Consider the following 25984-nt stretch of genomic DNA (forward strand, 5'->3'; position numbering starts at 1 on the left):
TTGGAAAGAGACCTTTTTAGACGCATTTCATCAAACCTCTGATTCAGGAGTCTGTTACGAAGATATTTGTGGCGTTCAAGGAAATCAATTGTGAAATATAAACACCATACGAAAGAGATAAAGGTGTATTGCTGCACATGTAAGGAAAATTTATAAAATTAAAATTAAAGTCGTCTCTTTTATTACAAATCTCAGTGCTGAGATGACCACTGTTGTCAAGTTCGATGTGTATGTCAAAAAAGAAAAAAAGATGCAGAACAAGCTGTTTTTTTTTTGTAGTCTCCTTTATCTCGAGCTCTGGATGATATATTGTAGGTAACCATTTACCAAAAGAATGATTGTTGACAGACAATACATCATCAATATATCTGTATGTAAAGTGAAAGGATTTGGCATCTTCATATTTTTATTTTAAACGAGAGACCGAAGAAACTCAGTCTCGTATGAATATAAATCTGCTAGGAGAGGAGCACAGTTAGTACCCATTAGAATGTCCAAATGATAAATCTAATAAATAAACCCAAGTACCACTGTCAAATGGTATGATTTGTACATCAAAACTACATATTTCTACAATCGCTGTGACCGAAGGTGGGACTACTGCGATCTTGACATCGCTAGACTAACACTGCAATAACCTCGGAAAGCCTCTGTGTGTCTTATTTCGTTTTCACCATTAGTTTATTTTTAAGTTACCTTTTTTAGTATATAGGTCAACTCGTTCGCTGTACCTGTGTATAATGATTTTTTGCCAGCTGCAGCCTGCCGTGTGGTATGAGGGTGATGTCGTCGTTCATGGAAGACCACCCGTCGGTCTTGGACTGACATTTTCGTCCCGGCGGATTTGTTGTCCCTTTGACCTATTCTCGTTATATTAAAACTTTCTTTAAACTGCAAAAGGCATAAAAAAATCAGTCAACCTGTTACACCTGTATTACATGTATATTAAAACAGTGCACCCCGAAATGTGTAACCCGTACCCCGAAGCTCCGCGGAGATAGCGTTTTAGAGCATCATTTATGCCTCTCCTGGATGTATTTTATCTAAAAAAAAAGGCAAAATTAAGTGCAGGCAAAAGTTTTTTTGCCTAACGGCAGCTACGCGCCTGATTTTTATGTTCATAAAAGTCCAGAAATGTGTAACCGGAAGTTACCATTCCAAAATATTAATTGACAATTTCTCACTTTCCAGTCCGAATTTTAAGTTTTTCTGAAAACAATCAGAGGTTAAAACATCACTTTAAGACTTTGGATAGGTTTTGAAAGATATGTTGTTGATTTAAAATAGAAATGTCGGAGTTTCAATACCATACCGTACAGTTATACGATTCCCCTTACCAACAAAGAATGGATACGATCTTATCAAGTATCATAAATAGAATCTGTTGCGATTTTAATTTATCGCCCTTGAATATTTTTATTATATTATGGTGTTCTAAAGTGAAATCTATAATTAAATTGTACAAATAACAAAAGTACCGGACTTTGATTTTGGGTACGGGAAATTTGGGTTGCACTTTTCGGTACTTTGAAAAACTGAAAATCGAATAAAAATCAGCTAAAAATATCACCTAATAATGAACAAATCGGCAAAAGAGTATTTGGGCGCGGGGAAAAGTTGGTACGGGTATGGGTATTGGTAACAAATTTCGGGCATAAAGCATAAAATATTTATTTCAAGTCGGGTTTACTTATAACAGTACAACATAAGCTCTGTAGAGCTTTTATCCGACATACATATATGACAAGCACAATACATAAACACATAAAATAATAAGCACATCATGCAAAGAATTAATAATGTTTTTTAAGCACAGCAATATGTAAGCAAAATTAAAGCATATAAAGCAAACATAAAATGCAGATAAACTTACATTCATGCAATAGCTATTATATATAGCACTAAAAGTAATTCAAGCATTTAAAACACAAATAAAAAATTATGCATCAAAGTATAAAAGCCAGAGTATACAAGATAAATAAATTAATGATCTACCCCTCACTGAGATCTGCAGAAGGAACACTGACACGAACTACCCTCCCAATTACCAACCAAACTTTTAAACTGACCCAAAGGCATTTCTTCCCTCATCTGATTCGGCAGTTTGTTCCAGAGTTTGGCCCCTGTATATCTGAAAGAGTGTAGTCCATGGGTATTTGTCCTTACCCTGGGAACATCTGCTTTGTTGTTATCTCTAAAAGAGATTTCAATAAGTTCATGTAGATATAATGGACACTGTTTATTAACAATTTTATACACCTCTATTGCTATCATTCTAATTCTTCTTGGTAATTTTGATTTAATTAACGGTTGTTGATAAGTACTACAATAGTCTTCATATATAAATCTTAGGGCACGCTCCTTTATTTTCTCTATTTTTTTCTGGTATTACAATCACCACAGAAGTGCCATATTACAGAACAATAATTAAAATTTGACATGAAAAATGAATAATATATAGTAAGTCTACCTAATTTTGTTAAATGTTTACCAATATGTTTAAGTACATATAACTGTCTTGATGCCTTTTTACATGTGTTAGAAATATGGGCATCAAAATTAAGCTGATGGTACGAGGACACAATTAATTTCGTAGTGCATTTCAACAGACCCATCTTGACATATAAAAAAATTCCACCGCTTCGAACTCATTCAAACTTCACCAATATGGAAACATGTGTAAAAACAGATTTCTATAAGAGTGCCAGAAAAATTCACCATCATTTTTTATTTTTAGCAACTTTGTTTCGGAGACATGAAAAGTGCCAAATGTCCCAAATTTTGACTTTCTTTCATAGGACCAAATCACAACTTCAACATAAAATAACAGAATGAAAAAAAAATCTCTTGTAAATTTGATCCTTGCCCTACATTTCTGCAGTTAATACTAAGCAATAAAGTTTATGACAGCAAAGAAAAAAAATCAGGAAGAAACACACTAAAAAAAGGAACTATATTCATAAACAACAAAAAGTCAAGGGGAATTAATTGTGACCTATTAGATCGGCTTATTTTGAAACTCAAGTAAAGGCTTCATCTGTGAAAAGCCTATTCATTTCTAAGTCTAACTGCAAAGTTTTACAGAGATTTGTTGAAAAATAAATGATTTATGGCAAATTTTATATCAGTGGTATATGTGGCGACTTCAACTTTTTGCAGATTGAGCGAAGAAGTGTCCTCTAAATAGCATCAATTCAAATATTTGACAGATTTTCTCTTTTTTTTCTTATTTGCATTGCATTACATGTTTCTGAAGTAGAAAACACCAGCTGGTCAGCTTTCCATCTGATTTAAGACAGAAATATGTGTTTTAATACATGACACTGCAGTATTAGAGCATTTTCACATAGTGCAGGGGTACTTGTATAAAAACTCATTTTTAGAAGATAAAAAAGAATGAATCAACCCAAACTTACTTCCAAAGTGCTATAGACACATTAAATGTACTTTAAAAACAACCAGAGGCAGTGTTTTAGAGCTAACTATCAGATGGGGTAATTAAAATCAAGCCAGTACCAGGGTTGTTAAACTGCGGGTGTTGGTAAATATGCAATTTATACCAAGATTTTACCCCTACAGCCACAAAATAGTGGAAAGATAATTTAAAATGCATGTTTTGATGCTTATGTGGTATATATGAACTCATCTTGATGTTTCTTTTTCATCACAAGTCAGTTTTTTTTCTGTTTTTAGGCTTTTTAGTGTATGACAATAAAAAGTCAAGCGGAATTAATTGTGATCTCGTACCTGATAGTCAATTGTTACACCAAGTAATTTCTCTTCTTTTTCACGGTGTATGATATTACCATCCAAATTAAAAGAAATATTTTTATTTTCAGTTTTCTTGTCAATGGCTATTGTCTGAAACTTGTCAAGGTTGGCATTCATAGGTGTACCTATTAAAACCTAACTGCTCTATATCAGCTGGAAAACTTCATTCAAACGTTGGCGGGCTACCTGGATTACTTCCCGCCATATTTTAGTCTTCCGAACGTATATCAGTCGGAAACGGTTCAGAAAATAAACATGACAGACGACTAGCACATGTCAGTCGTAGAAATTATGTTGTCAGACGTTTTCCTTTTAAGATGAAACTTCAGCTCTTCATTTTATTTTCCTTTGGAATAGTATGTCAATCAGATTTCAGTACAAAGAAATGTCATTCTGAGGTGAGTTTGAAATAGATCTACAACTTTCACTATCAGTAACGTGGCAGTCACCAATCATCGAAGGCTTCTACTTCTGACACGATACGTAGACTTTTAACAATCTACATGTTCTTTAATAATTAAATATGTTATTCAAACTTCTTAACAAAGAAAATTCAATTCTAAGGTGCAGAAGTTCTATTGTTATAAAATTTTATAAATAAAGTGTTTTATAATATAGTTTAGTATTTTCCTGAACAAGATAAAGACCTAGCTATGAATAGCCAACTTATACCAGAATTCATTCATATTTAGAGTACTTAAATGGAGTTTCAGATTAAGTTTGGCCTAACCATACATATAATGGTACTTTCACATACAAAAATGTGTGAAACTCATTACCTGTGGCTACTTGTACATTGAAAATCCAAAAACCCTTGCCAAAGGATCAAGGCTTAAATACACTGAGCACTTAGTAATGATTATATATATTTCTAGTTCAGTTTAAACATATTTTATAGCAAATAAAGCAGTAGGTTTGGACACAAATGAAATCCCACTTATGAAGTCCTCTCCAGGTACAATTGACAACTTGTATACTCGGCGTCACATAAATAACATACTGTTAAAATTTGAATAAAAATATTTTCTACGACTTTATTGACACCAACCATCGTTTAAATTGTCTTAAATGACTTGCTCATTCGTTTAGCCAAACAGCTTCTCAAAAACAAGTCGCTTATTAGCTTAAATCATGCGTAACAAATCCTTACGGGAAAATCCCATACTAATATACGCCATGTTGGTTTTTACGGGACGATTTGTTTACAAACGGAAGTGCGTAAGTTCCTGTCGAACTCCGGTGACAATCGTCTGCTTGATCAACTTCTCGGTATTATACGTTGTTCACGTAAAATAAATCCGAGATATCCGAAATAACGCCGAATTGCATTCTGGGTTCTTCGGTTTTTGGACAAACCATTTAAACGTAAACAACATCTCCTAGCAACCCGATCACTGTAAACATGGCCGACTTTTTACAATGTAAATATTGCCACCTAGAATTAAAATCTGACCGGAATTTAACGATTCAATGTTTAGGGAGAAGCCGTTTGGCTAAACGAATGAGCAAGTCATTTAAGACAATTTAAACGACGGTAGGTGTCAATAAAGTCGTAGAAAATATTTTTATTCAAATTTTAACAGTATGTTATTTATGTGACGCCGACTATAGTTGGAGCATGATTTCATAATGTACATAATTCGATATTATAGTATGTGCATGTAAGAAATATATGAAACAAAGATAAAGGTTTAAGTAAACTTTGAGTATATACATGTATATGAAGGAAGGAAAATAAGAGGAAAATTCATTTCTGTTTTAATGTCAACAGGTTTTTGTACATGTATATAATTTGCCTTACCTCTTCAGCCCTTCTGTTTTACATTTTTGTACTTGATCATTTGCACATTCTGTAAAAAGCACAAATTTTCATTGGGCATTTAATTTCGTTTATTGCATGGGTAGAAAAAATCCTCGAAAATAAGTCCCCACCAAAATTTATCTTCAAATACATATTTCAATTCTGAATAAAATATTGTGCATTCAGATGCACTTATTTTTAAACAAATAAATATATTAAAAATCAGTTATCCTAATTATTCCCTCAAAACATGATCCTGTAATGTATTTCACCTATAATGTGTATGGTAGAGTGTGTACAACACAATAATGGGAGCACCAAGCTGTCCATTTAAAGATCATTTGCAAAGGTGAAAACAATGTTTAGTAATCCTTTAATCCACTTGATTAACTGTTTACAGATGTAAAAATGTTAATTAATGAGATTAGCATATTCAAAACATCTTTTTCATTAACTGTGATGGTGTTGGTGCCAATGTCATTGTTTCAGTGAAACCCTTGATTTCCACATGATAGGAAACAGAAAGAAATGTAAATATTTGAGATGAACGGAACCAACATCGTATTATTTTAATTAATAAATGGCTATTAAAAAAACAATACTTTATTCAAAAGTATCTCCTATCTGCTGTGCTAAGAGAAAGTAGGAACTGTGCAGTTTATATGGAAGAATTTTGGCTGACCAGAGAGAGCTGGAATCAGAAGTGCATTCCAATAAAAAGAGTTTATCGAGAATCCACGAAAATTTGTCCCAATGAATTTAGATTCAAAGGCTAAACCACAAAATTTTATCCCCACGAAAATAAATGATTATACAATATTATCCACTTTTATGAATTACTATCATTTGATATATGTTTTACATACATGTACAAGTAGCAGTATCATAAACATTTATTTACAATTCATAATGGACATCAACATCTTGTAAAACTTTCTTAAAACTGTCAGTCTGTTGGTACAGATGGATCAGTCAAATGACTTGAGAATGATTTCTAATACAAGTTTTCTTTTTTGTTCCAAATCCCTCAAGTAACTTACAAAATATTTTCGGTTTATTTAGCAGAATGACCAAGTCTTTTGTTTTTGTTTAGTCTACATGTAAATGTTGTTGGGCAACTGCAAAAAGAATTTATTCATATTGACTTAATAAAAATAAGTAAGTCAGACTTGTGAACTATTCAACTTCACTTTGAAGTACATGTACATGTATAACTTGTATTTCCCAATGAATTTCCATTGATGTTAATTATTAGATAATATTCTCATATATCCATAATTTTAATAAATATTTCCCTGGGTACTCATCGATCAATTATCCAAACAAATCATTAGTGTAGCACTATTCATACAATAAAAATGTACTTTTATTTTGTGAATTATTACAATTCAATATTTACTCCAATGAGTTCCTGTTAGGGTATTGCAAAATTATAGTAAAAAGTACCAATAAAAAGTTGCTTCCTTTAAAGTTACAGACAGACACTAATATTTTGAATGATAAACAACTTGTCAAATTGCAAAAAATATTATTATTTGTATGTTCTCATGTGTACTGCCAGTCTGGTAATACAAATTACAATACATTTCCTGTTGGACATATTATCAGGAAGGATTAATTTAAAATTTAAAATCATCTTTTGTTATTTTTTGTAAAATTTTAAAAATACTGTTAAATCACTGACTGGTTAGTCAGGTTTTCCAAAGCATTCAAAATTCTTTATATGAAAGAGGCCTTTTAAATGTAAAGTTGTTAGATTTGATTTGATATGTGAAGTGTTGAGAATTGGGTCATTAAGTTTTTCCCAATCAGGAAGTTTGCTCAGATTCAATATATTGAACCTGTTTTGGCATGCCAAATAAATATATTTTACATACAGACATTTTGAGTTTGTCTGAGTAATTTATAATTGACAAAAACCATGAAACAAATTGAATTCTCAATAACTGCCATGACTAAATATAAATGTTTTAGTCATTTCAATGATTAAAATATTTCAAAATAAAAAAAAAAATCGATTTAGTTTGTGTGCTTTTTTATATAGACTGGAAAGAATGAGGACATTTCATTTAATTTTAATTCCTCTCCATGATTCCAAAATTTTAATCATCATTTTATCTATCCGTCAGTCTGTCCGAATATGGAAGAGGCACATTGCCAGTAATTGAGCACTGTGTTAAAATGGTTGCCTCATACTTTAATTTGATTGATACTGTTTTAACAATATCACAACTGCATGACAATTGAAACAACACATTTTCTTCACTATTGCTTCTCCAATATTTGATACATGTATTAATTTCTGACATGACAGTTGTCCCTCAGTCAAAAAAAACAAAAAAAAACATCAGTATTGTTTAGTTCGGGATTGCATCCTTTCTGCAGATCAAATGAATACATTACAAATTACTGGTATATGCCTGGTTTATATTTTATGTCAGAGTAGGTATGAATTATAGTGTTAATTACAATCCTAAAATTTTGAATTTTAAATCCCTTTCATACTGGTTTACCCTAGCAATTACACATACATGTACATGTAATTAAAGTTTGACTTGTAAACCACAGTAATGCAATAAACTTTGCTGGTCTGTCAATTTGAAAAAAAAGATCATGCTTTCTTCTTGAATCAATCTTTGTCAGGGGTTATTGCTAGAAAATATTGACATTTTTCAAGGAACTAAGCTGCTGACTAATAAACATAATGGTTTGAAGTGTATCCTACAGGTACATGTAGTACGTGGTTAAGTTATTAGAAAAAAACATGGGTCAAAAATGGTTACTTCAACTTCCTGGACTTTATTATTCAGTAATTTTACACATAACAGGATCCTGGAATTTAGAATTTCTGTAGTTTTGTTGTATTTTACTTAGTATTCTTTAAGTCTGATAATCTGGTTCATTTTTCCAAAAAATGGAGAAAATGCTGTAAAGTTTCATTGTCATAATGTACACACATGTATGTTCTAACTCTGATGTCAAAATGATTTTATTTTCTATAATGATGTCTTTTATTGGGTACATGATTTATGGCATAGAAATTTAGCCAAGTAACTTGATAAAAGAACATTTCACAATGGTTAATAATTACATTATGTGCATGTGATTCAAGTTGAAGAAACTTCATCTTTTATTTATGCCCAGTCAAAGGTACTGTCATAAGAAATTTCATACAAGCTGGTAGAAATTTCAGATTGTTTTTTTCAACAAATAGGCAAGAACACCAAATAATACTTAACCACATACAGGTTGGCTAACACCCACGATCAGAGGACATCTACTCACAAGTTTGCCTGCTTGGTATTAATGGTCATACATGTAAATCAACAGTATACTGTTACAATGTATCATCAACTATGAATTGCATAGAATTTAAGAATTTTCTCATATCTTGTCTTTTTATTATTATACCCCCACAAACAGTTTGGAGGCGGTTTATAGGAATCGTCCTGTCTGTCTGTCTGTCTGTATGTCCACATTTCTTGTAACCACAACTCCTCCAGAACCACTCAAGGGATTTTGATGAAATTTCAGAGGAAGGTTAGTAACATATATGTAGACCTGTAGACCTGCATGAAGGAATTTTAATCACTGTCGGAGGACTTCAAAAGGAGATACTCCAAATTAAGGATTTTACATGTTAAATCATTGTGAGTGCAACTCTTCCTAAATTGTTCAAGGGATTTGTTTATGAAATAGACCCTTTTGTGGTAAGTTAATGAGCATGCTCAATATACACTTCTGCAAGGTAGGGCTTAGGTAGAACAAAAGAATTTCCCCTATGGGAAGTGTATATTGAGCATGTTCTACTTGTGCTCATCGACTATCCCATAGTTAGCACAAAGGGTCTATTTTAAAGGAAAGTTGGGTTTCATAACTTAATTTGCAAAAAGAAACATGATTACTCTCAAAGGATTAAAAGGGAGATAATCCAATTTTAGTGTTTATTATGTTAAAACCTTTTAAGTGGAAAACCTAGACTGCTCAAGGGATTTTAATGAAATTTTATAGCAAGGTTGAGCATCATATGCAGATGTGCATGTAGGAATATAATAACTGTGGAATGACTCCAAAGGGAGATAATCCAATACATGTAAATGTTTTACCTTTTTATTTTCTTTGAAATGGAGGAATTCTCTTTGTGAGCTTGTTTGCAGTACATGTATTTCTAGTTTAATTTTTCTTTATGATAAAAAACAGACTTAAGAATTTCAGAAATGGTTTAGAGATGGCAACTAGTCTGTACTCCAGTCTGTAACTTTTTCCCGTTCAGTTTGACCTGGTTCAATATCACTTAGTTTCATCTATATGCTAACATACAGAGGTTGTCGTCGTTTCATTATTATATAAATTTCTTATCTTCTATAGAAGATGGATCTGACGGAAAGATAATATTGAAAATTTAAAACAAAATCATATTTATTTACTTGCCATTACTCATGTACTAGCAGTACAAAATATTCAGAATTTTCTGTAATAATCTAAATTTTCAGTGTAATGTCATTTCCAAAATTGTGAAGGATTGCTAATCTGACTGAATATAACTTGTTGTGGAACCTTTTCATTTAACACTTTTTTTTCAAGAACAAAATTTGAATTCTAGTGTGAAGCTTCAGCATGATTGGTTTACCATAATAGCGAGTAAAAAAAATCAGTCCCTCATTAGTTTCTGGTATATTAACTGGCATCGGTCCCTCATTAGCTTCTGGTATGTTTACCAGGCATCTGACTAAACTTAGCACACTTATGTTGTGTGTAACCCTGATTTAGAGTTATATGGAACTTCCACATACTGGTAATTGGTTTTACAGTTGGTGTGGATTTCAAACTGTCATTGGTTACACATCCTTTTACATCTATCCTTTGACTTTTTAGAAATTTTGAGGGTACTGGTTCCCAGTGAAAACTTTTTTTGTGAGTTCTAAAATAATTTGTGAAGGAAAAAAAGTTGTATTTTTTAAGATAGAGTTAGCCCAACATGGGTAAAATGTATTATTAAACTTTCTTATAGCATTCTAATGCATTATATATACTTACTTAATGTGGTGAAGTTTACATTTTAAGACTCCTAACATAAAAGGCATAAACAAATTTTGTGTAATTTCATTGGTATGTTGTATTGTTCATTTGACTCAATCTGTCTATAATGAACACTGGATTTTTTTGTAATCAGTTTCTTTTAGATTTTTTTTTGCATGAATTGAGCAAGAATTAAAATAATGAGAGCCAAAACAGATTTCTTAAATCAGTTGTATTTTAGTTGATTTAGAAAACAAAGTCCTTAAAATTATCATGGTAAGCAGAGCAGGTAGTTTATTTTTTTTGTTCATTTTTGTTTCACACCAAATAATTTATTTGACATATTGAATCCCCCCCCCCCCATTGCAGTCAAGTTGGCAGTGTTTCCTTTCTTGATGAAGATAATTTTCTCTTGTAGTACAAGTTGTGCAGTGCATGGGAAAGTGTTTTTTAACTTTGTTCAGTCATGTATTGCATTTTCAATCCATTTAATATTTACATTTTGGATTGTTGAAATCATTTGAGAAGATATTGATTTTACAATGTTCAGCCATAATTACATGTATTTGGTTGCATTACCATATATTTAAAATGGAATGCATGTATATTTGCAGACTTGCTAGGTTTTAAATGTTTGTCAATCATTTTCAATGTATATAAGTCTGCAGCAATAATTAAAATCAAAATACTAGTGTAGAAATTTGAAGTAAATTTAAAACATGTATTGAAAATAAGAGAATCGGAACAAACTTTTTATTTTATGCCTTCTTTTTATAGACAGCATTAGAGATACATGTATATAATAATGACCCAGAGTACTATTAGAAGTTAGGTGATTAGAATGTATTGATAACAGTGTTGTAAGTGTTCATGAAATTCTTCTATCAGTGTATTGCTGCCAAAACAATAATAAGAACAGAGAGAACTGTGAACTTGACCACTGCCTGACTGTTATGGAAAACACTGATGTCTACAGAGAAAACTGCAGGTTTTAATTTGACCATCGCCTGACTTTTAGGGAGACTGCTACTTATCAATACTATTTCAATATCCAGGAGGGCAAATAATTTATGTGCCATTAAATTCTTATCGATCTTCCGTCAAAATTTCTGTCCCATGTTTACTCTTAATTTGTTTTATCTATTAAAGTTTTATCTGTGAAAATTTTGACGTGTTGTAATCAATGTTCTTTGTTTGGGACATAGTATAAAGTACTGTGGCATCAATTTTATTATGTGTAGTTGATACCTGTAGGCTTGCTACAGGTTCCTAAAATAACCCTTTATGTCTGTGTGAAATCTGTCACCATAAATTTATTCATTATTCACACACCCAGTGACCATAGCCTGCCTTAAGCCTCTGTCCAGAAAATGCCCAAGTCAAAGGGCTAGTTGACTTTGTGAACTTTTTACAAAAAAATTATGTATAATGTAATTTTATATATATTTTAATGTTTTATTAGGCATACAACTATGAAGTCCCAAATTTAAATGATAGTTTTAGTAGGAAATCAACAGAATGAGGATTCAAATAGTAGTCAAAAAGAAAGTAATTCAAGGATAAATACTGGACAAGGAAGATAGACACACATAAGTAAGAACATGAAATAACAAAAATAACCAAAGTAACAGAATGAGCAACCCTGAGTCTACTAAAAAAACCACAATGCAACTGGCAAAATGATTTTTGCTTTCATTCGTGATAACTTTTGTTTGATCCTATGCTCTGCTCTCTACTGCTCCTCTTACCAAATGTCAGTTCTTATTGTACCTCTTCAAATCTTCAACAACACTTTAGATGAAAAGATTTTTACTTTCTTGAGGAATACTCTGTCCCGATGAAAGAACTCTCCCTTGTATTTTTGTTTTGGCAGAAAGGTAACAAATACATGTAGCCTGGACTAGACTTCTATTAATTTTTGTAGGGTATACTTTCAAAGTATTATTTAAAGATCATAAAAACTCGGCATATTTGACCAAAATATACATATCCCCTTAAGAATATAATTGTACACCTGGTAATACTGAGATATATTACTCTGGTAAATCAAAAGTAACATCAATATGTTTGTCATTACATGTAGCCCTGTCTTGAATCAGGAAGTATAAAACAAACACATATTGTACTGTTTTTGTTGTCTTTTTTAATAGAAAAATTCACTTGTCTTTGTTTGCATGTAGGTTAAAAGTTGTGTGAAAAACATTATAGGTTAGTTGTTTTCTGTAAGAAATTTTTTATCACTTATTTCCTGCACAACTCAATGTTTAATTTCACCAACTGGCCAGAAACAATTTCTTCCATTTTTAGCAATGAATAATTTTACCTCTATTAAACATGCATCATTCTGTGCAAAAATACTGATGACTTACGGTAGTCAGCGTCATAGTTTTAAATTCAGATAAAGTAGCAACCATTTGATTTTTTTTTTAATATACACTAAAAAATATTAGATTATAATATATCTTGCCTTGTTATCTTTTTCTAATGAGCAGTCCTGCCTTTTTATTTCAAAAGAAGAGTGGTGTTAAAAGCTCTTATTGGCCAAAAATACAACTGAAAATTAATGATCAAGTTTAGAAGTTGGAGACTTGAACAAAGAATCAAACATTAGAACTGAAGAAATTCTTGTATCAAAAAGATTAAATAATTGCTTGAATTTTACCAAAATTTAGATTTCTGTAATTTTTGTACTTTTCAACAATTTCATATTTAGAGAATACATTCATTATAACATAGTGTATCATATGTAAAATTATAATGATGTTTCTTGGGTCTGCACATAATTTTAGGTTATGTGAATATGTCAGAAAAAAGACGACAAAATTATAATTTTCGACAGTTTTTGTTAATATCATAAAATTGTGGTACCATTATGACATCTTTGTAATGAACAAATGCCACAAATCATTTATTTTCCTTATAGATATATATATTTTGCTTTGTGTTGAACAATTTCTAAAAAGCAATGTTAGCTGTATATGTCATTCTACGTACTATAAGTATGGTTTCATTAAAGATTATGTTCTTACTATGAATAATAATATCCAAATAAAAAGAAAACATTCAAACAGCCACATCATGTTAGTGTACTTTTAACTTATTTCCTTAATAAATTAATTCAAAAGTTGACAAATTATTTTGTATTCTGCACTATGTATTACTATACATTTCTAGTAATAAAAAGTACCTTTTGATGACATAACATTATAACACCATGGATGTGTACTGTATATACATACATTAATGGTTAATTACTACTGTACATCCTTGTATAGGAGATAACTAGCAGTAAGCTGTATAGATCCAAAACTTATTATAAAGCTGCAGCTATCTAAGAATTATGAAAATTCTGATCCAGGGGGGTATTGCTAGGGTTGGAACACTCCTTTTGTTTGAATATTTTATTATTTAAAAAAAATATATTTTGGTGATTAAAATGACCAAAAATAGCAATGAACCCCCATTAGTGCTCCCTCCTTCACCAGTACACTGGTAAAAATGCCACATGTGTAACATGCATTTTCAAACACATGCATAACGCATTTACATTTCACATGTGTCATATGAGTGATATGTGTGTTTTCTGGCACATACATAGCACTTGCACATAAAGGCATGTGTGCCACACATGTTTCCCATGTGTGGCAAGAGGAAACATGCTTGGCAAGAAACATGCATATTACGCATGTGAAAAACCTGTTTTTCATACATTTTTTCCTACATGCCTGACAAGTGTGGCATTTATATCCTATTAGCAGTTATAGAGCAAATAAACATAGTTGTTTCATAGCTGATTTAAGAAGTTGCGGATTGTATGTATAGTACCACTGTATAAATAATATTAAAAAATGAGTTTCTGGGGCTGGTTCACAAAATATCTCAAATTGAGATTTTCCACAAAGTCTACCTCCACTCAAATTTCAACCTTTCAAATCGCTTTGTTTGTTCAGCAAAGCAAGGGTGACGTCTTTTCATCAAATTTGGGTACAATCTTTACAAAACTTTTTATTTGTGCGACACACACTCAGTAAGTAGAAATAACATGATATAGTTGATCTGGTAATCTTAGACACATTGTACCTAAGTATTTTATTTTAAATAAATAAAAAAAAAACAGAATGATAAGTGCAATATATGGTACTCCATAGTGTAAATTGATCATTTTTTTTTTATAGTCAAAGTGTAGACCCTTTTGTGCTAAGTTGGGGAGCATGTTCAATATACACTTCCACGAGGTAGGGCTTGGGTAGAACAAAAGACTTTTCCTCATGGAAGTGTATATTGAGCATGCTCTACAAATGCTCATCGACTACTCCAACGTTAGCACAAAAGGGTCTATTGTCTTCAAAACAAAATGTATAAAAGATTTGGTTGCATGGTTCTCTAGTTTTACCAGCAGGCTAAATGCTTGGCTGATGAATGGGTAAATGGACTCAAGGGTTACTTCAAATTACAGACTTGTCAAACTGTAGTATGAAGACTGATTTTTTAAGGCTTCTTATATCCATGTTTGCCTGATTCTTTTATATGCTATTTTAAGATGATGCAGTCAAGTTAACATTTGATGATGTCTTGTCCATATAAATTTAATGGATTTTTTAAAATGTTACTAATTCGACACATGGATGGTAATAGCTGCCTCTACATTTCAAGTTTCAGACATTGTCTTGAGAATTTTCAGGTTTTTGTTATTCACATATTTACTTAAAAAAAATGAGACAAGAAATGATCAGAATTAGATTTTTCTAGTTTTTTGTATTCATGGTCCAAATGTGTGATTCAGGTCTCCTAGCAGCTAATTTCATGAAATCTCCCTTTTACAGAATCACTACTGCATTAAGATATCAGAAGCAGACACTTTTTGTATAACAATACAGCAATAAATTGATATAACTTCTTTATGTTACAGGCTGGTTTGGATTGTATGGTATGGTACAGTAAAAACGAAACAGGTGCATACTGTATATACATATTGTTTGTAGTTTTTTAACAAAATTGTTCAATTTAATTTCTTTTAATTTCCATTGAAAAATTTGATGCAGAATGAAATCTAGAAATTTGGAAAGGGGTGAACTTACTAAATTTTGACAATACACAAAAAAGTTTTACACTAAATCTTCACACCATCCATGTGTTTTACCATATACATTCTGTATATGAGTTACACATACTTCTCTGATCATGTATTGACAGGCTTAGTTTTACCCTTGTTTGCCATTTAATAAATCCTCTTTCTTTCCACAAGAAAAAAAAATCAGATCTTTTATTAAACACTTGTAGATAATATACTGATTTTAAGTATGTGAGTAAATTTTGTAAAACATCTAGCATTATTTTTATATGCCTGTCTATCTAGAAAGACGTATTATGGTATACCTGTGTTAGTAAGTCTGTCATTCACACTTTGCCCAATAACTCCAAAGTGCTGCCACCAATTTTTGTGAAACTTTGTTGAATTGCTTCCTTCTATTGATGTTAGCTCCCTTCTGACTTTTATAGATTTCTGCTATTCATTTTTGAGTTTTGCACTTTAATTGTACAAAAATGGGGTGATTTTATGTTCCGAACTATATTCAAAAACCCTTGCAACAATGTCAAAGAAACTTTGGTGAACTTGTTTATTTATATTGGTGTAAGATTACTTGCAATTTTTGTTTATTTCAGATTTTACGATGTAGAGTTATGGGACTTAGTTCTCAGTGGTGGTCACAGTTTTTTTACTATAGTTCATTATTGCCAGCACTCCTCAGTTTAGTTTGGTTTCGCACTTTTGGCTAAGGATGAAAAATGACATAAATGGAAACTGGTGGTTGCTATAGTGATTAAAAATGAAGAATCTATTGTTGATAAAACATTTTCTGAAAAAAGGGGACTTTTAAAAGTATTTTGCAATGTTTTATATATTTTCAATGTTGAAGGGGCTTTTTTTCAATGACAATTTGACTTCATTGTGAAAGTGAAAGTAAGTCAATTTTTTACCATGCTTAATTTAATAAGTGGATTACAAAGTGAAATAGCTCAAAATCTAACCGGCGATGCCCATATGAGGAAGGGGTTTTTGAAGGGAAAAGTTTGAACAGTTTCAGGGATTGAAATAAAAATTTCAGATATTTTGCGGGAAATTTGATATTTTTAAACCTGATTTTATGAACTTTTTGCAAATTTTCGCATATTTTTGCATGGTTTCTATGGTAACCCTATATGCTGTGGGTAATTTTTTTCCAGAAAATTTTTACTGCATCCTGAAGGCCTTGGCTTGAGCTATTTCTAGATATATAGATTTACAGATGCTTGACAATTTTTTGAAGTGATAAATGTTACAAAGCATCAGATTACAAAACCAAAATTAGGTAGTTCTACAATACTGTGGAGTGCTGGCTATTGATGTTGTACCCTTTATTGATGTTATCTCCCTTTATAATTGTTATGAATTTTCAAATTTTTGTACTTTACTTGTGAAGATGGTGGATTTTCCATAATTGCATGGTAACTTAAAAATGATTGTTTTTTTTTTTGAAATTCAGAGCTGTATCTAGATTGAATATTTTGTCTGTGTTGGCCCCATCAATTCAGGGTTTGACATCTAGTTGCGTTCCACATAGCATTATATGGCATTCTGTTTAATCTTTAAATTTAAACTTAAGATTTATTCAGTGTAGTATTCAATGTTCTTTGGTCAAAGTTTGAATTGAGAAAATATTATAGACCATACTAGTAGCTAAAATATGGCAGCATGATGTATGTTTTTTTTTGTTTTCTTTCAGAGTGTACAAGCAGTAACTTAAAAAATGAATTTCCATTTCTGTACTACAGAGAAGATGGGTTATATCCTGCTGTACCAAGTTTATTTAATGTCACACCAATTGAAAAGCTGTACAAGAATAGTCAAAACATGTACATTTTGTACCCAGGAGTTAATATTACTTTGAAAGTTCCACCTGATGGTTAGTACATAACTTGTATGATAAGAACAATATTTCTTATTTATATTTTATTTCATCAACATTTCTAAGTGAAATAAGTTCATTATTTCATTAAGTAAAAAGACACTTTTTCATTGTCTGATGGATTACCGGTTTTGACTTCTTGCTTGAATAGATTTCGATTTGAATGAATTTGACTCTTGTATTAATTTGCCATAACAACTGATTGCATCGGGACAACTTTACTTTCATTATAACTAACTTTCATGAAGATATAATTGAGAATTTATGATGCATGTACTGTGAAAGTACTTTTATTCGTGGGTACCAATTTTCATGGATAAGGGGAAAATGATCAGTTCATGGAGTCTTGAATTCGTTGATTTGATAACTTTATCATTCAAACGAATGGAACATTTCCTTTTTGTTCGGAACCAAAGTTCGTGGTTTACCAAACCCACGAAATCCATGAAAATTGGTACACCACGAACAATAATACTTTCACATATGTTTTCTTACTCTAATAAACACAAGGAATGTAAGATGAAAGACTTGTATAGTATTAATTGGTCTTAAAGAAAACAATGAATCTAATTGACTACTGTAAAAGTATTAATTTTCATGTTGTACTAATTTTTTGCTATTTTCTGGGTGGACAGAAAAGCGTGAAAAATAGTACACAGCAAATTGATTTTTAAGACTACTGTATATAAGGCTTATAATTTTTTGATACCGGGAAAATTGATACCTGGGAATATGTTCAGCTGATGGAATCTGCGAAAAAATTAGCAACCGCGAAAAATAATATGTTTACAATATACATGGCAGTACATTACAACAGAGGTCCATGTGTTTCTTTAAAGACAAATCTTACTATTGTTTATGCACATTGTATGGTGTAGACTATTATATTGTCATCAATTTATGACTTCCCGATTGTGCGAAACTTGCGATTTATCTTCATTTGACCGTAGAAGTAAGATGACGTCGAGATTCAAGGGCCGCTTTGGAAAATCTTCCGTAAATGCCAGGTGTCCTTCCGTATGTCTGTCCTACACAAACTCATGACTACAATTTCACAACGGATTCCGAGGAAACTTATACCAAATGTTACTAATACTTAGATTAAAAAAAACTATAATCAGCATTGTCTGTTAGTTTTAGAGGGAGTTATGCCAATTTGATTATCAAAGATTTTAGCAAGGATCGGATGGGAGATATGGAACAATGTTCTTTTCTTGTAGAATGTGAGCTAGTTTTCCTAATCCCCACAAGATGTTTAAATGAGGAATATTAAAGATAGTCCCGTATTTATCGCATTTACTGAGGTAAAAATGTAGAAAAAGTTTCGTGCGAAGTATCTAATCCAGGTGCGGATTCAGAGGGGCAGATCTGGCAAATGCTCCTGCCTTGAAATTTGAGGATATTTTTTTTGTATGAAATAATGATTAATTGTCGTCAATTTGCAAAAAAATCTATGCAGTATCAGAGTAGAAACACTGAAAAAATAATATAGCCTTACAATCAGGATGTATGTTTACTGACAAGGATGGCCTGCCAATTTATTCTTTGATTCTAGGATCAAATTTTCTGTCCTGCCCCCTCCCCCTTTTTTTTTTATAGAAAACTTATTTCTTCTGCATAGAGTGCTGAAATATTTTTAATGTAAACGAAAAATATCAGGACAATAATAGATCCTGCCTTTTTATTTCTTGAAAATTTCAATCCTGAATTTTTATTTCAAATTTGACGCAAAGTATGCCACAAGAAGACACAAACTTGTATAAGTACTTATGGGAGATGCACTCTCTTACCTGTAAAAATACTTCACCAGCAGCTGTTGTCCGATATTTTCTTCCTATTGTTTAGTAAAAATATCACTACAAACTGTTGAAACACTCCATGTACATTTGTAAATGTTGAATTTTAGATCCCGATAAGTCATTCGCTATTGAAGTATTATAAATAAACATTGTGGTACGTGTAACTTAAAATATGAATATGAATTATAACATGTTCACGTGAAGAGACACGGTCATGCAACCAGAATAGTTTTATGTTTGTATTACCTTTTGCCCAATTTTATCTCTCCAGTCCTAATTCTTTTTGTCATTCGCTTATATCATCACAGTCAAGTTTTGTATTGCCATTTTAATATTCTATTTCTTCTAAAGAAGTTCCATCGCTGACTATGACGTAATGTCATCCAACATAACATTTGGAGTAGGAAACGTCCAATAACCAAACACAGTTCTGCAGAAATGGTACACAAATGTGATTAACTTTCTTATTTAATGGGTGACCTCCACTTTTTAAAGAGTTTTTAACATCAGCTAATGGATACCTTTTCATACCGCAAGTTTGAAAAAAATCTTAATATGAGAAGTATTTCAGATTACTGTGAATATGGTTCAAACGTTAGTTTTTCTTTTGGCGGGAAACAATAAACAGGTTCTTTTTAGGCGGATAAAACTCATTGTATTTTGCTTTTAATGTTTTATGAATGAAATACAGACAATTTCCAATCTACTGGTGTATCGCATATGTCAATCGTAAAAATATTGGCAAGATCAGAGAAGTCTGAATTTAATTCAGAAAATGACAAAAACTCTTGATTTTACGAATTTTTGAACTGCTATATCTTTGTTAAAAGCATGGTGACCTATATTTTTTGGAAGCTTATTTCAATGCCTTTATACCTGAGACCATTTCATTAAAATTTCACGAAATTCCTAAGGTCAGGAGTGGTTAGTGTGATTTGTCTTTAAGTATGAATAAGGCTTCAAGGGTTTTAGTCATTTATTTTGGGATACCATGGATATTAGAATGGTTTGCTTAAAACTGTACATAGATCATACTCCTTGTAAGGTAAGGTGAAGGGTTCAATTTACAAATTCACTAATGAATCAATCAATGTTAGAATTAGCCTTTTGAATTGGTTACCGTATGTTTCTGTGGAATATTTTTTTTCCTTTTGATAATTGCTTGAATATCAGAAACTTTGAAGACTTCAGGCTTTGATTAGTGCTTTTGCTTATGTATTTTCAGCTAGTTTTAAATTTCTGAAAGGTTTCCAGTTATTGAGGAGGTCTGGTAATGATGATGACCTGACATGCTACATATTTTCCTTTAATGGAACAGATTTGACTGCAACTTCTAAAAATGTAAGATTTTTAAATTGTTAATTAAGCTGAAACAGAAAATTGCAGAGAAATGTCATTGACACCAAATATTTGACAATTTAAACTACCATGTATTTTAGTGTCTAAACTATGTGTTGGTTATTTAATTATCTTTTTTTTAGTCATAAGTATGTTTGTATCAATAAATCTGGGATTTTATATGACTGTGAAAATTGTGGTCTTATAATAGTATCATGCTGTTGTTGGTGGCCTCCTCATCATTTTACATAGACAATACATGTCCTAAATTCCAAATGATTGTAAGCGTATACTATTAGATATTTATGAAATAAGGTGTCATATCAGAAAAAGAAGGCTGGGATTAATTTAAGAGGTTGAGACTTGAATCAAAGTAGGAATTCAAGGCCAAACTAGTATTTTCTGTGTAGTAATTTGAGTAAAATGGAATGGATATCAAAAAATTTTGACCACATTGTGCCATACTTCAAAGGAAGGTTTGGATTGATTTGGGAGACGTTACTGGACCATTTAGGAATTAGAGTTAAAAAAAGAAACACCGTTCTTGTCCTGTATCGAATTTCAATGAAAATTTCAGATTGTATCAAACTTGAGTAATGTGTCCATATTTGCAACAACTGTTCAGGGCAAGTCTTCTGTTATATTAAGCTGCACAGGAAGCATTTTATATACTTTTGGTCCAATTTTGAACATTTTTATTTCATTTGATTTTTTAACAAAGTCCCTAAACATTTCATAAATATTAAATTTCAGATATTTCTTATGTTTTTTTTTTTTATTGAAAGGGTTAGAAGGCAAAAGAGCGTAATGAAACCCTTAAAGCAGAACTTCGTTTAACTTTAATTGAATTTCTAATTTGCATAGCACTGAGGTCACTCTAGTCCATTATATTTTAAAAAGAACTTACCATTATTTTGTGAAAATACATGTAATAAGATATGTTTTAGCTGAACTTGTTTCACAATTATTGTATTTCTCTATTTTTGCAGGAAAATATCAAGTTTGAGATCTGGGCCGTGGTTGTCAGCAAGGTGACATTTTATGATTTTGAAGTCTTTAGTTTACCCCTTCCTCCTGAACATGAACTGTCAGGAAAGTCTATAACAAAATCTGTTACAGTTAATCCTAATTATAGTAAGTACACTGATCATTTAATCAATTTTTCTAACATGACTTACATATGGAGTAAATAATTGATATTCTCTTATTTTCAGTGAATTTATCATTCCTTGACACACTGTGTGAATACCAATAATCTGTGACTTTCTTGTTTGTTGCAGATAAATTATATTGTAACTTCATAAAAACATTTGCTTTTTGATAATACACAAAAAAATTTGAAATTTAATTGTAATTTCTTTTCTTTTAAGAAATTTAGAGAAAGTCTTACATTATGATTAATTGATATACTGATTTCTGCAATCTGAATAGTTAAAATCATGATATTTCAAGCACTTTTCCTTTGAATTCTGGCATTTAACTATTGCAGTGAGAAATCTGATATTTCATTTGTTACAATGTAAGAAGGTATTTGTTACAATGTAAGAAGGTGTGTTTATTATATAGATAGTTGTGAATTATTGAATGTTCCCTGAGTAATAAATTTGTATATTTATACCGCCGCAAAGGAAATTTGGGGGTATATAGGTTTTACTCTGTCTGTTGGTCTGTACTTCCAAAGTTGGTCTCATGTGTTGTCTGCCATTCCTCATAACTTGCAGGATTGTTATGAAACTTAATGGGGTGTTTAGATTACCATATTGGGATGTGTACATTGTCAAGAATAAATAATTGGGCAATAATTGTAGGAGTGACACCTTTTTTCAGCAAAATTTGGTCTTAATTCATTGTCCGCAATACTCCATAAAGACTTGCAGCATTGTAATGAAACTCAATGGAGTTTATGATTACCATATTTGGATGTGCATATTTTGGGGAATTAGTGTTTGAGCAAAAATTGTAGAAATGACAGCTGTTGGTTTTTTTCAGCATAATTTGGTCTCATGTGTTGTCTGCAACTTCTCCTCATTGACTTGCAGGACTGTTATAAAACTTAATGGGTTGTTGGATTACCATATTAGGATGCACACATTGTCAGGAATTTTTGTTTAAAGTAAATTTGCTGCTAAATTCTGTCATTGTGTTGTTAACAACAGAATAATAGTTCTGATTGGGATATGTAGTTGGATGTTTTAGAAATAACAACTGTTGTTCTTTTGAACAGATTTAGATCTTGTTAAATCAGCTGACTGGGTAACTACTATAGGATATTACTACAGCAGTGTAGATAAGTTGATTTACATTCAGTTTGCAGAACCACCTGATCGGTACAATTTCACGAAATTCATTCTCAGATTGGTACAAGTGGATACATATGATAAAACTGTATCTGTTGAAGAGACTGTTATATCAGGGGTAAGTCATTTTATTGTGATGTTCTTCTTTTCCCTGTATTTGAATTTATGGACAAAAAAAACAAACACTGTACTCAATCTTCAACCTATTTAACATCATCCTGTGAAAAACTGGAAAATAATACCTGCTAGTATAGTTATTTTACAAAATCTTGGAAAATAAGCAACTGCTGAATTTAAATCTTTGCAGTATGTTGATGAACAAAGTACAGGTTGTATTCATACAAAACAAAGAAAAAATTTGCATTATTTTTTTTTAATTACAAGATTGCAAAACCTTTTTGAAAAAGTTACTTTTGCTCTATTGACTTAATAATGGAATATGATTTAGGCTAAGGGAGATAACTGTAACTCAATAACGGAAATTACATTTTGAATTCCTTTGATATACTGTTATACATTTCACATGTACTCCAATGTATTAATTATATTTCAGTTTGAGCACTGGTTTTATCATGTGCAGCCTGGAACATACAAAGTAACAGTGAGTATCACTATCAGACTATCATAGGGCTAGTCTTTTCGTAAAATTATAGCCCATGCAAAGTGTAGAATGGATATATAGGGATAATCTGGTCTGTTTGTCAATTTGTCTTCATTTCTTCTGAGTGCAACTCATCCTGAACCCCTCAAGGAATTTTGAAGAAGTTTCATAGGAATATTTTGCACACATAAAGATATACATTGAGGAATAAAGTTACTGTCTGCAGTCTCAAAAGAAAGTTATTCTAATTGATTAATTTTACATGTTAAATTCTTGTAAACACTTTAATTAATTTAATATTATATATATATATTTGTGTGTTTGGCTCTGTTTTTCTTTATTTACCTTTTTTTGGGGGGTGGGGGGTGTGGAGAGTGGGTGTAAGATTTAAAAATGCACTTTAAAGGCCGTGAGGTCTTTAATTTTGAAACGAATGAAAGTTTTAAGTAGGTCAATGAGTGCCAAGGCTACATCAGTTTTCAAAGACCCCAATGTAGCAAAAACATAGTCTACTATACATGACAAATATGTTGTCATCCCAGCAGACAAAGCCCAAAACAACATTGTTTTTGTCTGCAAAACGTTTTATATCCAGTGTTTATTATCAGAGGTAGACGTAGAAAATAATAGCAGTGATAAGACCTATACTGCTACCACTTTCTCCAAAGAAGAGATTGTGGAAAACCATAAAACTGTGCTATCCTCTTTTGGTCTCTCTACCAAGGACGATGATTGTGATTTACCGTCTATGTACTGGATTCCTAAACTTCACAAGAATCCATACAAACAACATTTCATAGCTGGATCTGCAAAATGTACCACCAAACCTCTTTCAAAACTTTTAACTTCTATACTCACAACTGTCAAAGAGGGTCTGCAGTCCTACCACAACACTTGTTACTCCCGTAGTGGTATTAATTCAATGTGGATCCTGAAAAATTCGAAAGATCTTTTGGAGACAATCAGTTCAAGACTATTATCTGAATGTAATAGCATTAAAACCTATGATTTTTCAACACTGTATACTTCTATTCCCCATACTCAGTTAAAATCCCGACTTAAAAACATTATACATCGTTGTTTTTCCAAAAAAGATGGTACACCTAGATACAGATATATAGTTCTTGGTAGAGATACCTCATACTTTGTAAGAAATAATTCCAAATCATCTTCCAAATATACAGAGGAAGATGTTTACAAAATGCTGGAGTTTTTAATCGACAACATATTTGTCCAGTGTTTTGGACGTGATTTTCAACAAACGGTCGGCATTCCAATGGGAACAAATTGTGCTCCTTTGCTTGCTGACCTATTTCTTCACTCTTATGAGGCTGACTTTATAGCTGATTTGATCAGAAAGAAAGAATATGGTTTGGCTAGATCCTTCAATCTCAGTTTCCGCTATATAGATGACGTATTATCTTTAAACAATCCTAATTTCAGGGATTTGATACATCGCATCTACCTAAGAGAACTTGAGATAAAGGATACTACACACACTGTGAAGTCAGCCTCATATCTTGACCTACACTTAGAAATCGATGGTAAAGGAAAACTATTGACCAAACTTTACGACAAACGTGATGACTTTTCATTCAAAATTGTCAACTTTCCTTTCATCTGAGGCAACATCCCTTCGGCTCCTGCGTATGGAGTGTTCATATCACAGCTCATACGTTATGCCAGAGCTTGCCGAAACTACGCAGACTTTTCGTATCGCGCTAGAACTCTAACAAATAGGCTTCTGGAACAGGGTTATGTTGCTACAGGATTGAAGTCATCACTACAGAAGTTTTATGGTTGTCATCATGAACTCGTGGATCGTTATGATGTATCCATCAGCATCATGAAAACTGATTTATTCAACGGGTCATAGTTTACCTTTCCTCGTTTGTCTACCCCGGACTTGACTTTTTATGAGCAACTCCGCGGGTGTTTCTAGAAAAGCAGAGGACGCTTACCCTACTGGTGCACCTGGTCCATGCTCCCAGTTTTTAGTGGAGTCTGAGTTGCTCATTTACTTTTGTTACTTTGTATGTATGATTTTAGTTACTTTATGTTCTTTGTTGTGTGTGTCTGTTTTCCATGTCTGGTCTTTGTCCCTGGATTATATTCTTTTGATTACCGCTATAACCTTGGTTCCCTTGATTACTCTTTCTATATCAAGGAAAATCATTTTTAATAGGAAGTCTTTCTAAGTGTAATGAGTTACAATATTGTACTAGAAAGTGTAGAGAAATGCTTGCATTAGATCATGTTTTGACGTTTCTTTACCATAGGTTTGCAGTTATATTGTTTATCCTAAGCAGAAGGAATGGGTAAAGAACATAAAAAAAGTTATATTATTGTAAAATAACAATATATAGTTTACAAGAATGATTTGGATTTAATTTGGAGACAATGCTACCTTC

At 31.8% G+C, this 25984-nt stretch overlaps 1 protein-coding gene across 1 annotated transcript in view; it reads left to right on the forward strand.

The window, feature by feature from the left end:
• Nucleotides 1-3986: 3986 nt before the first annotated feature.
• Nucleotides 3987-25984, forward strand: part of LOC148629647 (uncharacterized) — a 28067-nt gene continuing 6069 nt past the window's right edge. Inside the window, exons 1-7 of the mRNA XM_088554896.1 lie at nucleotides 3987-4169; nucleotides 15501-15543; nucleotides 17356-17535; nucleotides 20563-20678; nucleotides 21665-21809; nucleotides 22900-23090; nucleotides 23526-23573. Of these exons, the coding sequence (XP_088411022.1) occupies nucleotides 4089-4169; nucleotides 15501-15543; nucleotides 17356-17535; nucleotides 20563-20678; nucleotides 21665-21809; nucleotides 22900-23090; nucleotides 23526-23573 (804 nt within the window). The 5' untranslated portion in view covers nucleotides 3987-4088. The remainder of the gene's footprint in view (nucleotides 4170-15500; nucleotides 15544-17355; nucleotides 17536-20562; nucleotides 20679-21664; nucleotides 21810-22899; nucleotides 23091-23525; nucleotides 23574-25984) is intronic.

The sequence above is a fragment of the Perna viridis genome, chromosome 1 (assembly GCF_037379345.1).
Source record: "Perna viridis isolate PV_CMFRI_1.1 ecotype Kerala chromosome 1, ASM3737934v1, whole genome shotgun sequence".
Classification (NCBI taxonomy): Eukaryota; Metazoa; Mollusca; class Bivalvia; order Mytilida; family Mytilidae; genus Perna; species Perna viridis.